We start from the raw sequence: 13,642 nt of genomic DNA on the forward strand, positions 1-13,642 counted from the left end.
TACCATTGTTCATTACAATAAACAACTTCTTTTGTAGTTTATGAATGCCATGCTTGTTTTGGGGAAAAATTCTAATTATATATTTTTGTTTGAATTGTGATTTTTTGTGTTATGTTACCGCTCATTTAAAAATACCTATTCTCTGATATAACCAGTAATGCTTATAACGAGCAAATTCAGTTGGTCCCATCTTCCTCGTAATAACCAAGTTCGACTGTATATTTATTTACATTAAATTAACAATCCACATATAGAGTATAGAAGACATAAATAATATCAGCACCTAGTTTACCATTGATTTACTGAAGTAAATGGGAAAATCTATCACCTTCAGTCTGCCAATTTGTTTTACCTATTTACTGAGGAAAGGGAATTTGTTTAGCGGCGCACTAAATAATCCCCAAATAATAAATATTCTTTATTAAGGTGACGCATCAGTGAAACGCCAAATAATTTTCAACTGTACGCGCGACGAAATTTTGTACTCGCTTCGCATTCATTGAGAGAACGTCGAGTCAGACATACGTCACTTTGCTGCGTGATGGCGACGGGCCAATTAATTCTAAAATCGTGTAAAGATGACTAAAAACGTTACCCATTTACTTTAAAAAGAAAACATGTCAATGAATATATTATTATTGTTACTAATAGAATAATAAACAGAACATAAAATGGACGTATGTTAGATTTATATGAGAAATAATATTTCGTTTGACAGGCGTCTTTTGCACCCGCGACCCGCAATCCGCACATCGCCTAGCAACGATCTTTTTAGACCGTGCCTCAACTAATGCATGGCCTTAACTGGATTGCGGCATCCTGGAAGGTCACCAAATACTATCTATAGAGTGTATAAGGCGGAATTTCGGGATGCTATTATGACCTGGAACGATGCAAGAAAACTGGCTACCGACAGGGATTCTTGGAGGCGTCGTGATGGTGTCCATATGCTACAGCTAAAGAGCGGACATGGCTGAAGAAGAAGAAGAATATACCATCATACATTGCGAAAAGATTGACAGATCTCATTTGATAATCAAGTGATTAAAAATACATAGAAAATAATGGGAGAGGTTTTTTCTACCGTCATGCATGTTTGACAAAATTTTAATTTGTTTGAGGAAACGTCTATACCTGAGAGGCAATCAAGCTGTAAGTTTTTTTACTTTTCTAGTCCACAGTTCTAACTTTCTGGCTAAATATGGACAGATTCACAGACTTCGAAGCCATCCATAGACTGAAACCGTATGCGGTTTAGAACTGTGTGCCATACTAAACTGATTTCTCTTCATGAAAATATATTTTCACTAAGTTTGTACAAGTGTATGGTATAAACGGATACAATTAGATGCTTATAATATATTTGTGAAAATATATTTCCATGAACAGAAATCATAAGTTAAGTATGGCACACGGGTGTAAACTGCATACGGTTTCAGTCTATGGATGGCCTCTTCTTTTGTGGCAAACTGTTTGGCAGTTTGGTCCTGGATCATCGATTTCTTGATTAAAGGGAAAACCATGAAAATATTCAAACTAGAGTCTGTATTCTATAAGCTGGCGTTCACATCATGTCGTTCGCGGACGGAGAGCATTGTGCCATCGCGTTTGACTGTTGCAAGTTTTCAATGGGTGAAGCGGGGGGGAAACCGCTCACCAGCTTATAGAAGACAGCTCTAGATACTAACGGAGCTGAACTCAATGATAACCGGGTGTCAAACAGTGTTTTATACCTATAACTGAACGATTGACCCCTTCTCTGTGTCCTGCGTGATAATGTTACTGTGCTAAATTATGGGAGCTACCTGGGTAGTGCTGTGAGCAATGTCCATATCTGTAAGCATGAAATTATTTGGATTGTGCGCTGTGTTATAAAGTTGCTACCAATGGCATCATAATATACCCCAAAGAAGTTTTTTCAACAGTATTTTTGCATGCAATAGATAAATATTTACATAATAATTTTTCATTTACATTTAAAATAGTTTTGGTGACAGGAAGTTTAGTTGTGATAAAAAAGATTTGTTGTTTTTGTATTGCTTTTATTACAAAAAAATATTATACATTCTAAAATAAGTTTTTTTAAACATATCACATGATAAAACTAAAATATAGAGACATTATCACACATCTTTAAACACACAATATGTACTAATGGATATGATTGTATGTAATAGTTGTTTGTCACATATTAATTGTCACCAGACGATATTACATAAAATACAAGGCACAATATTTAATAATTAAACATGCATTAAAAATAATATACTATTCAACAATGTTGCAGGAAGCCTTCTTCTATAGAGATAGAGTCAAAATGTATGAAAATGAAGCAAAAAAGACCCATGGTCTAGTGATTAAGTTAGCTACAATTAGGTACAAGGACTGCACTCAGATATACAACTCTCATGACTTTTTAAAGTTCTATAAGCCAAAATTTGATGACAATTGAATTGGTTTTACAGAACCAGGATTATTTAGGGTATCTTTACACTTTACTTATACTTTTCTATGATAAATTTAATGTATTAAAAAAAACCCGGTAATTTTGATATATGTTCATCCCAGCCACTAACTTCATGGAATGTTTTGAATGTCAGAATAATTGTGTTGTTTGTTGCATAGCATCTGGGAAATATGACATTTGCTTCAGCTATCTTTTTAGGAAAACTAAAGAAGGTTCTATATTCTATGTGCAACATATTTGATAATATCTATTACCTATATTTTCAATTAGGAAAGGAGAGAATGTGCACATATAGGAAAATATAATTATATATATTATGTACGGTAGAACCTTGATTATCCAACTTAATCGAGTATGATGTTAGTCCGGATAATGATGTAAATAGAATATATTAATCTGTATAATCACAAAAAATCTTTTCCTTTATTTAAAAAAATAGGTTCATTTTTATAAATTAATCGCGAACTTATGAAATTCTTTTCTTTTTTTAATAATTGATCCCGTTCGTCGGTTTAAAACTCTTGATTCAGTTTATGTAATTACGTATTATTTTTACATATTATCATCTTTTCAAAGTTAATCTCATTGTTTGACAATGTGAAATAAACTGAGAGCTTGTGAGATAATATGCATCAGTTTAGTTTAACCAATGTTTCCCAAACTTACAATCATACCGGCTTACCCCTTTTTTGATAATGAATTATGAGTTCTTTTTTTAATTGAAAATTTTACCTCAGAGTCAGATTCGAGACTTTTAGATGGTCTTCTAATCTGAAAATCTAAAATTTTACTTTCGGACTTAGATGTATGGGATTTTTTATATCTCACCCATATGCAATATCATATTTTTTCTTACGATTTTCAAAATAATAGTATTTCCGTTTAGAATTTATATCATTTACTAGAAAGTTAAAATTAAAGTTAAAAAAATATAATTTATAGTATTAGTAGAAATGCATGAAAATCGGATAAGTCAAATATTTTTATGAAAAAAAGTTCTACCGCATGTATCTTCAAATCTGTTCTGTGACGCTAGCCACAGTTTGCGAAACACTGGTTTATACAATCATGTATGAGGAAATTATAATCAATAGCAAACATAGCTTCTATCTTCTGGTAAAGCTCTATATTATTAATTACCACTTTGTTTTAAAATTACAATCAACCATCAAAGTCAACAATATACCTATATTTTATTAAATGAATGCATATATATATGAATATATAGTTTGACTTCTATAGGTCAGTAAAATTGTAGGTGTGGAGATATTTAAAAAAAAATGACTTTAAGTATGTAATATAATTCTATATATTATTATTAAACGCATACATGATAATATCTGTATCTTTGAGCCAGCGTGTCGTATGTAAGATTTTTCAGAAAATGAGTTAAGTACCTACGGATTTTGTACCTAACGTATCATATCTTTCAGAGGCAATCCACCATTTGAGTATACATATTATTAATTTATAACAGAGACATGGCTTTCATAAAACCAAACAGCCAAAAGCCTACTATAGATATCAGGTGGCTGAAAAATCTTAAATTCCGTTATCCTGAAAGTGCTTTTTATTGACAAACGATACGCTGGCTCTCAGGTACAGAATCATAAATCTTGATATTCTTGTCATAGTATTTACTATTAAATAATATTAATAATTGGATCAAAGTCGAACATTTTTCTTTGGATTTTCTGATCACATTTCAATAAAATTTATTACAATTTACCTACCTACTTAATTACTTATAGAATTTATAAAATAATAATTTTTGTTAAAATTTCACAATACCTAAAATAGCCTAAATTCTTAATAATATTACAAAATGTAAAATTATAAAAGAAAAATAACCAAATCAAAATTTACATAATATTATTATAATATATTGTATAGCAATAATCCATACAGAAACTGAAACGTCTGACACTATTAAATGACTCCATTTATAAAATAAAATTTTTATTTACTTAGATAATAACACAGGGGCTGTATATTTATATAGTTATTTGGATTCAGGGCATGAGTATTTGTAAGGTATCGTAACATCACCTTTATTTCGATCTAAAAATTCTAAGCGCAGTGTATGGACACATAGATAAGGTTGTGTTCATAGACTTTTTGCAAGGAATGATTGCCAACTAATTCACGAGCCCAATGAATGTGTCTGTTCCAACCAGAGAGTGAAGAAAATAATGTGAACTGAGAAAACTCCCGACCCAGGGCATAAATATATTGGTAGGTACCCACACTGCAGGTATGGTTTTCCAAAAAACAAAATTATATATCCAGTAATTTAGCAGGGTAATTTAATGATGTATATCCAGATAAAATGGATGTATACAAATTAAAAAAATAAAATTCACTGATATCAATCATATCATTTGGCTTACAAAATTGCACTGATATATCAATTTTCTAAAGTTGAAAGTATTTTATAATGAGTATTTATTTTATGCTTATCGGAAGGATCACGTCACATCGATTTTAACGAGAGGTTTTTAAATATAATCGGTCTGCCTAAAAAACCAATTGGTCATAAAATATCGTTACAATCCGTTGTATGATATGGTTTAATTCTACGGACTACGTTATGGTATTTATTTTAATGTTGACTTAACATGAGTTAGTCAAAAGGCCATATTTCAGTCCAATGTCTGTCAATCCTCGACTCGCCGACGCTTGCAAAATGGATACAGTCGTCGCTGCCAGCACCACAGCACCCTCCAGATAAACCCCATAGATAACCCTCATATACCCTTCAGTCTGCGCGACTCCACCAGCCACCGTGAAGTCCAGGGGAAACATCAAACAATCCGCAAAAGGTCTTTGCCTCGATACACCAAACACTAAAACTCCGATGGTATAATAGATGGCTATGCCTACAAAAGGTATCCACTTTAACCACGTTACTGTTTCGATTTCTTCATCACAGTTATTTGGTCTTGATATGGCGTCGTTTGAAGCACTGCTCATGTCCAGTCTCTTAAAACTTCCTACACTGTATCTTGTTTCTTCTCTTCTTTTCGGTCTGAACTGAACATCGTCGACGGGTTTCGCTGCTTCACCTGCAGTTAAATTTACACCAGATTCTGTTATGTGTAAGTATTTGGAAACTTTTGGGTCATCGACCAAAAATAATCCAGCTCTGCTTGAAATGTTGTTGATGGCTTGTTTACCGATAATCGGTTCGCTGCCAGTTCTCCTATGTCCACTTGATGTGAAAATCCCTTTAGTTTTTTCACAACTGTTTTCCTCTGGTTTTGATGAGTTGTTTTGGCTGGATTCTTCGTTTGTCGATTGTTCTAAAATTGCTTTGTTCTGACGACGTCGCTTTCTGGTGGCCCACGACTGCAGCTTGACGGCAATAAACATACCGATGTTGAGGACTAGAATGAGATGAAGAGGAATCCCCACGGCGGAAAATCCGATGGCAACGGCTCTGCCTGCAGACGTCTTGGGAACTGGCGCACCGAAACCTGAAATTTTAAATGAGACTTATAAGAGTATTGCAATTTGTAATGTAAGGTACACACCAATCTGTCATGTTTTGTTGTTTCCCAACCTATCGCTTAGGTTCAGGGCAGTACAATGTTCTACAGTAGTGTTACCCAAACGGTATTCCGTGGAAGTCCATGTTCCGTGTTTTTTTAATAGCGATTTTTGGTATTTGGTATTTTTAAATAAATCCACTTGAATTATCGGCACTTGGCATCATAGTATGATGCATTGATTGCGACCGCCTTTTGTGATAGCCAAGTAACATGCGACCCTTCACCATATTGGATAAATAGTCATTTTTATCAGAAAACACTTTTTTCTCAATATTTAATAAACTTCTCTCAATATTGGGGTAGATTTGTGGTGTGCTTATCTTGCTTAATTGGTCGACCCGCCACGCCGGGCCCCTCCTAAGCACGGCCTCCCAGGCTAGAGCCCTCTCAGCTCCCCCCTTGGGGGGGGGGGGCATGCTGTGCATATTACCTATTGTACATTCAATTAGGGTACAGTGATTGATTAGTTTCTCTTTCTATATTACGAGGGTGGGTCAATAATTCCTTAGAAAAAAGCATTAAAACAGTTTTTTTTTTTGTTTTTTTTTTAATTTCTCAACATAATCTCCTTGGAGCTCAATACACTTGGTTAGACGTTTCTCAATTTTTTTTAAACCGTCAGAAAAATAAGTTTTCGGAAGGTCCTCAAAATAAGCATTTGTCCGATCGATGACTTCTTCATTTGAAAAAAAACGTTGTCCACTTAGCCATTTTTTTAAGTTTGGGAAAAGGAAAAAGTCACTGGGGGCTAAATCTGGCGAATACGGTGGGTGGTCGACCAATTCGAACTTCAATTCTTCAATTTTAGCCATTGATCGTAAACATGTGTGAACACGGGCATTGTCCTGATGAAAGAGGATTTTTTTCCTGTTTAAATGAGGCCGTTTTTCTACAATTTTGTTTTTTAGCTGGTCCAATAAAGATGCATAATAATCCCCTGTTATTGTTTTTCCTTTTTCCAAATAGTCAACGAAAATAATTCCACGTGCATCCCAAAATACAGTAGCCATAACCTTACCAGCTGATTTTACGGTTTTCGCCTTCTTTGGACATGGTTCGCCTTTCGCAATCCACTGCTTTGACTGTTCTTTCGTCTCGCGAGTATAGTGGTGTATCCATGTTTCATCTACAGTCACAAAGCGACGAAAAAATTCATCCGGATTGCGTTGCATGAGCGACAACAGGGCTTTAGAGGCCACCACCCTATTGCGTTTATTGTTGACTGTGAGCAAACGCGGCACCCATCTTGCAGAAATATTTTTCATGCCCAATTTGTCATGTAAAATAGAAATGACGCTACCTTTTGAGATCCCTGTAACCTCAATTATCTCACTCAACTTTAATCTTCGGTCACTTAACACCATATCGTGGATTTTATTGATCATTTCTGGTGTAGTCACCTCTACAAGACGTCCTGAGCGTGGTTCATCCTTTGTTGATGTACGACCACGTTTAAATTCATTTAACCAGTTATAAATAGTTGCAAGTGAAGGAGCAGATATGCCGTGAACTATATCCAACTCATTTTTTATTTCCTTTGCTGTTAACCCTTTTATATTAAAATGTTTAATAACAGCTCTAAACTCAATTTTCTCCATTTTCCATTTTTCCATTTTCCACAAGCAAATTTTTTTTTAAATGTACGAGAAACACACAACAACCCGACCAATCTGATTGAAACTTCGCAGCATACTGAATCGGTAGTGCCGCTGCATGAAAACAAACCGCTTACAGTACTAGTCGCGCCAGCTGTCGGCTTTTCTAAGGACTTATTGACCCACCCTCGTACATACGAAAAATATTTTTCAACCGATGTTTTCGAGAAGCTGAAATTATAGAATTGTGTACACAGTGTCAGTCGTAAAGTGGCTTATTTTATTTGAATAACATATGTAGGTATTCATTGTAGAAACCATTCTTTTTACATTTGCAGAGGTAATTGCAACAGTTGCGACCATTTATGATCATAATAAGATCACATGGGCTCACATACAGTCGAGGTTTTTGTATTAACAGATTTTGTTTTTTTTTTTACGAGAAATGGATGTCAGCCATTTGCTCAACCTATTAGGTCCATTCTCTGACTCATAGTAGTTACTCATACACAAATAGAAAAACAATATGTGTACTTGCTAGACACAGGATTCGAACGTGGGACCCACGACGCTTGCAACAGTATCTATTTAGTATATTTTTTACAGTTTTTGGTGGTGGAACTCATTGATGTCGATTTATGTATGAAAGAGTTTGTTGCACCAACACACAATAATTGTCCTCAGCGATTTTTAAATATACAACAACTTATATTAAATATTCCGAGATAAGCCCCCATGTATGTGTATTTATTACATAGTAGTATTTTTTTTGTTACTGAGACCAAAGAGAAATATTCCATATTTATAGAAGAATCATATAGAGAAGGATTAAAAGAAGCGGTTCGTGGAACAAAGGAAATTTTCGGTACCGGTTTTTGTGAACCGTTTAGAGCCGGGTCAATCCCACCACTGATGGTATATTATTTTATTATACTGTTATATTGTACGTGTAACTTGATAGGTAGAAAATATTGCATTTTATCTGTCCTCGAATTCGTTTTCGTTTAAAAGTGAAAAGTAAAAACGTGCCGATTTTCGCGATATTTCGACATATCGAATAAGAATAATATTAAATATTCTATTGAAATGGTTAATTTTCACGAAATGTGACTTGAAGTAGGTACTTATATCTGTAATAATTGGATTGTTTTGTTCGCGTGCCCGTATCGATGGTCAGTGTAATTTAGGTGTCTGGTACAACTTTTAATATTGTGATTTTATACCGTTGTAACTTAACTTACGCCAGTGACATACACCCCTTTTCGCGGTCGGGTCAAGATTGAATTCAAATGGGAAATGCCATAGTATGATTTATATGTGAATGCAAGTATCATCAAATTCCTCTCAAGAACGAAGTCAAGACCACCAATTAAAAATCCTATCACATACGGCAGAGTAAAACCACCACGAATGAACATTCATAATAAAGAAACAGTATTATTAAAGGCATTAAAGCTATTCGCGATCAGTGACGTTCCTGTCGCCCTTAAACAGACTTAGAATGCCAACCACTTTCATTTTTACTTTCAAATTGTCTGCGAATTCTTTAGGTTAGTTTAGGTCAGGTTAGGTACTTGCCTATTTTACAACGTTTTTCTTAGCTCGTATTCTTATTTGTCCGGTACAAATCTTGCAATCGATTTTTAACTAACTTCCCGACTAGCTAGACATTTGACTTTTAGAATATATCAGAACACGATGCCAATGTATTTAAAAAAAAATACTTTTAGCCATCTTTAAATAGAATTGAATTCATTTTCTGTTAATTCTGTTTTGTATGAAAAGTTATTTCGACACCATTATTGGTTGCTAGGGCTCTGGGGTCCTAGCAACTAAATTATTAATATATACGTGTACAAGTGTATAAGTACAAAATATTTTGATCGTTTAAGCTAGTCAAGTCAAGTTTATATGGTTCAACAGAATTTAAAAACGTTGTAAGTATATAAAAAGTTCTTTTTATCTTGTAATTATTTTATTTTTGGGTTGTCTTACACAGACAAATACACCAATATCTTAAAATTGACATAGTGAGGATTAGATCATTTCCACCAAACCTACTCTCAAACAATGGTGGTTTTAGGTACCTACATGGAGGTTTGTGGTGTTGACAGGTTTGCCATGTGTCTGTGCAATAAATACCCATTATAATACATATTATATGTATTACACTACAACAATAGTTGTTTTGCCAGGATTTTTTATGCTTCAATCATTTTTCAAACTAGGATGTTGATACTTTCTGTTGCTTCATGAAAAACTACCACTGCTCTCAAAATTTGTAATATTTGTATTCATTCCTTCATTTGCCGCCTTTTATAATGTGCCTCCCCTATGCAACGTATGATCTGCTTACCCCCACGGGATGTCACTGTTAGCGATAATATCAATACATAATATAGATGTAATGGAATAAAGTCAGATACATTTTTTGCAAGCAGCTAAATTTTTAGGTTTGTAGTACGTAAGCAGTGCCCTTTACAATACAGTTATGGTAATTTAATTATACATACATAGTGCATTTTTAAGTGACTATCCTCACATAATATTTTTTAGCAATATAATAGTTAGGTCAGGGGGGGGAAAACTGCGGCCCGCGGGCCGCATGTGGCCCGCCGGGTATTTTTTTGCGGCCCGCCATCATTAATTGTACTTCTGATTACGAATAACTTTTTATAATTTTTTTAAAAAATATTGACAATAGGTAGATTAATATTTGAAGAATTTGTTGTTTCGTAAATGTATTATCTCAGTACGTCTTCCTTGCGTCTCGTCTCACACTATGTAACCACTATTTTCTACGTTGAACATCATGACACATTTGAATACCTGAACAAAAATATATTCCCATGATATGGTAAAAAGTTTGAATGGATTTCAATTAAAACTCAAGTTATTCCTTCGACAAATATCGAATAATGACGTGGACCACTTTTCAACTTTGAAGTCGCTGAATATACCAGAATATAAATTTGAAGAATATGGTAAAATTATTAAAGCTCTGAATGACGATTTTTCACAAAGATTTGGCGACTTCCGAAAAATTGAGACAAGTTTAACAATAGTACGCGATCCAATTTCAATAGATATTGATAGTGTACCGACAGAGCTACAACTTGAGATTATTGATCTGCAGTGTGATACTGATTTAAGAGAATTGCATCGTCGTGAATAAATCTCCAAATTTTACAATGCCCTTAATTCAGACAAATTTGACCAACTTAAAGATTATATAAGAAAAATGTTCGTTATTTTTGGATCAACCTATATATGTGAACAAACATTTTCGATCATGAACCTCAATAAAAAATCTTTACGATCAAATATCTCCAATGCCCATTTACAAGCAGTTTTGAGAATATCAACTACAAAATTAACACCTGAATTTAAAAAAATGTTAAAAAATGTACAACAGTTTCATTCTTCTCATTATTTTTTTTGTAATCTTTATTTTTCGTGATAATAAATAGTGTATAACTAAAAATGGTATTTTACTTGCGGCCCGCCGCTCATTTTGAATTCTTGAATTTGGCCCTCCATCCAAAAAGTTTGCCCCCCCCTGAGTTAGGTATTGCCTTTCAGAGAGAGGGCCAGCCAGTACGAAGTAAGCGTTGGTGAAATTGGCATTTCGTACAGACAAATTGAGCATAGTGTTTCTGAAAATGTCAAGAACGAACTTACGGGTTTGTGAAATTAATGTTCCCCTTTGAGCATTGAAACCTAACAAAGATACAAAACTAGAACAGAGATCTCCAATCTGCTATACGCCGTTAGGTAAGTATATGTTTTAGAATCGGTATTTTCGTTAAGCTGTGCGCTTGTGTGCGCGCACAAAGGCGTTTGCGGGACAGCGCTTGCGAAATTGATTGCCGGACAAAGTTCAATCTAGTTAAAAAAAAAAAACACATGTTCGGAAATTTGTACGTATGCAGTTCGCCGTATCACACTTCACCGTGAAATCGGAAATATTTGGTCGTATATTAAAGACCGTTCAACCTCGTATAGTACTGAGATAAAATTCATGTCTAAATAAAACACGGTTTTTGTTGGTTTACAGATTACAGGAAGCTAGCGGCAAACAAAATTTGAAAATATTCGATATACTGTATTATTTGTTAGGTTAGGTTAGGTTTTCATTCTTGTATGCATGAATTTGAAACCGACTTGTACCTAAAACACTTACAAAATACGTATTGAATCTAATAAAATTGGAACATGATTGTCTGCAATGCTCCACGAACAACGCGTAATATTTTCATCTCGGTGCTATGGAGATGACTGCATAGTAGGTACCTATACGATAATCTCTTTCCGATAAGAAAACTCACGCAAACTGTGCTACGGTAAATTAATGTTATATGTACAATTTACATGTAACCAAAAAAACTAAGTAAAATTTGTGAATTGATAAATACATTGATAGGAACACGTAACTTTTTCACTATAAAACTTTATTTTGTAATATTATTATATAATTATGTATGAATAGTAGGTACTTATTTCTGTAAATGAAAGATTCTAGAACCTTTTTATGTATGTGTACATTCTATGCCATTCATCTTTTTAGTGTCTATACCTACTCTATATCAACGTAACAAAAAATTAGACAGAACATTGCGTAGAAACTACTGAATTAGTTAAAACTAAGTTTGTCTAATTTTAATTAAGTATTTTGTCGTGTTGTAAACAAAATCTTTTAAATAAATATGCTATATTACGGTTTATATAGTACCTATATTATAAAAGTGGGTACAGCGTTATTGCACGAATCCTCGTATTTCTAAGTATTTGAGATACATATTAATGTTGATAAGTTTTTTCTAGCTAGAGGCATACAATCGTTCGTTACGTTTGTTTTTACGTAGGCACCTAAGCCAATTTTATAGAAGCCTCACAAAAACGCGACGAACTTGATATTGTGCTGAGAAGCTGTTGTCAAAATAATTCGATTTCTTCGACTTCGCACATTCCCGTCTACGTACAATATTTAAAATATTTATCATCTACTCACAAAAAATATTAGAAAAAGATTTTGCAATAACAAATTGATGTGCACCTACCTACTTTATTTTACATGTTCTTCTCTTCTATTGATGAATGTAAAAAATGACAATAATTTCATAGATATACACACAGTTCAAATCAGAATTTATTCGATATTGGATAGAAATAATAATTATTATTTTATAACTGTACTATCTGATATAGATTGAAGACCTATTATAATATAGGTACTAGGGTGGGTCAATAAGTCCTTAGAAAAGCCGACAGGTGGCGCGACTAGTACTGTAAGCGGTTTGTTTTCATGCAGCGGCACTACCGATTCAGTATGCTGCGAAGTTTCAATCAGATTGGTCGGGTTGTTGTGTGTTTCTCGTACATTTAAAAAAAAAATTTGCTTGTTTACAAAAAATTGAGAAAATTGAGTTTAGAGCTGTTATTAAACATTTTAATATAAAAGGGTTAACAGCAAAGGAAATAAAAAATGAGTTGGATTTAGTTCACGGCATATCTGCTCCTTCACTTGCAACTATTTATAACTGGTTAAATGAATTTAAACGTGGTCGTACATCAACAAAGGATGAACCACGCTCAGGACGTCCTGTAGAGGTGACTACACCAGAAATGATCAATAAAATCCACGATATGGTGTTAAGTGACCGAAGATTAAAGTTGAGTGAGATAATTGAGGTTCCAGGGATCTCAAAAGGTAGCGTCATTTCTATTTTACATGACAAATTGGGCATGAAAAAAATTTCTGCAAGATGGGTGCCGCGTTTGCTCACAGTCAACAATAAACGCAATAGGGTGGTGGCCTCTAAAGCCCTGTTGTCGCTCATGCAACGCAATCCGGATGAATTTTTTCGTCGCTTTGTGACTGTAGATGAAACATGGATACACCACTATACTCGCGAGACGAAAGAACAGTCAAAGCAGTGGATTGCGAAAGGCGAACCATGTCCAAAGAAGGCGAAAACCGTAAAATCAGCTGGTAAGGTTATGGCTACTGTATTTTGGGATGCACGTGG

The 13,642-nt window shown here is 34.2% G+C and overlaps 1 protein-coding gene across 1 annotated transcript in view; it reads right to left on the minus strand.

Moving 5' to 3' along the window:
- Positions 1-4,943: 4,943 nt before the first annotated feature.
- Positions 4,944-13,642, minus strand: part of LOC147078046 (uncharacterized) — a 99,819-nt gene continuing 91,120 nt past the window's right edge. Inside the window, exon 7 of the mRNA XM_085961142.1 lies at positions 4,944-5,943. Coding sequence (XP_085817268.1) covers positions 5,081-5,943 — 863 coding nt within the window. The 3' untranslated portion in view covers positions 4,944-5,080. The remainder of the gene's footprint in view (positions 5,944-13,642) is intronic.

Source organism: Rhyacophila brunnea, unplaced genomic scaffold, assembly GCF_057557595.1.
Source record: "Rhyacophila brunnea isolate RB1 unplaced genomic scaffold, BYU_Rbru_1.0 scaffold_12, whole genome shotgun sequence".
Lineage (NCBI taxonomy): Eukaryota > Metazoa > Arthropoda > Insecta > Trichoptera > Rhyacophilidae > Rhyacophila > Rhyacophila brunnea.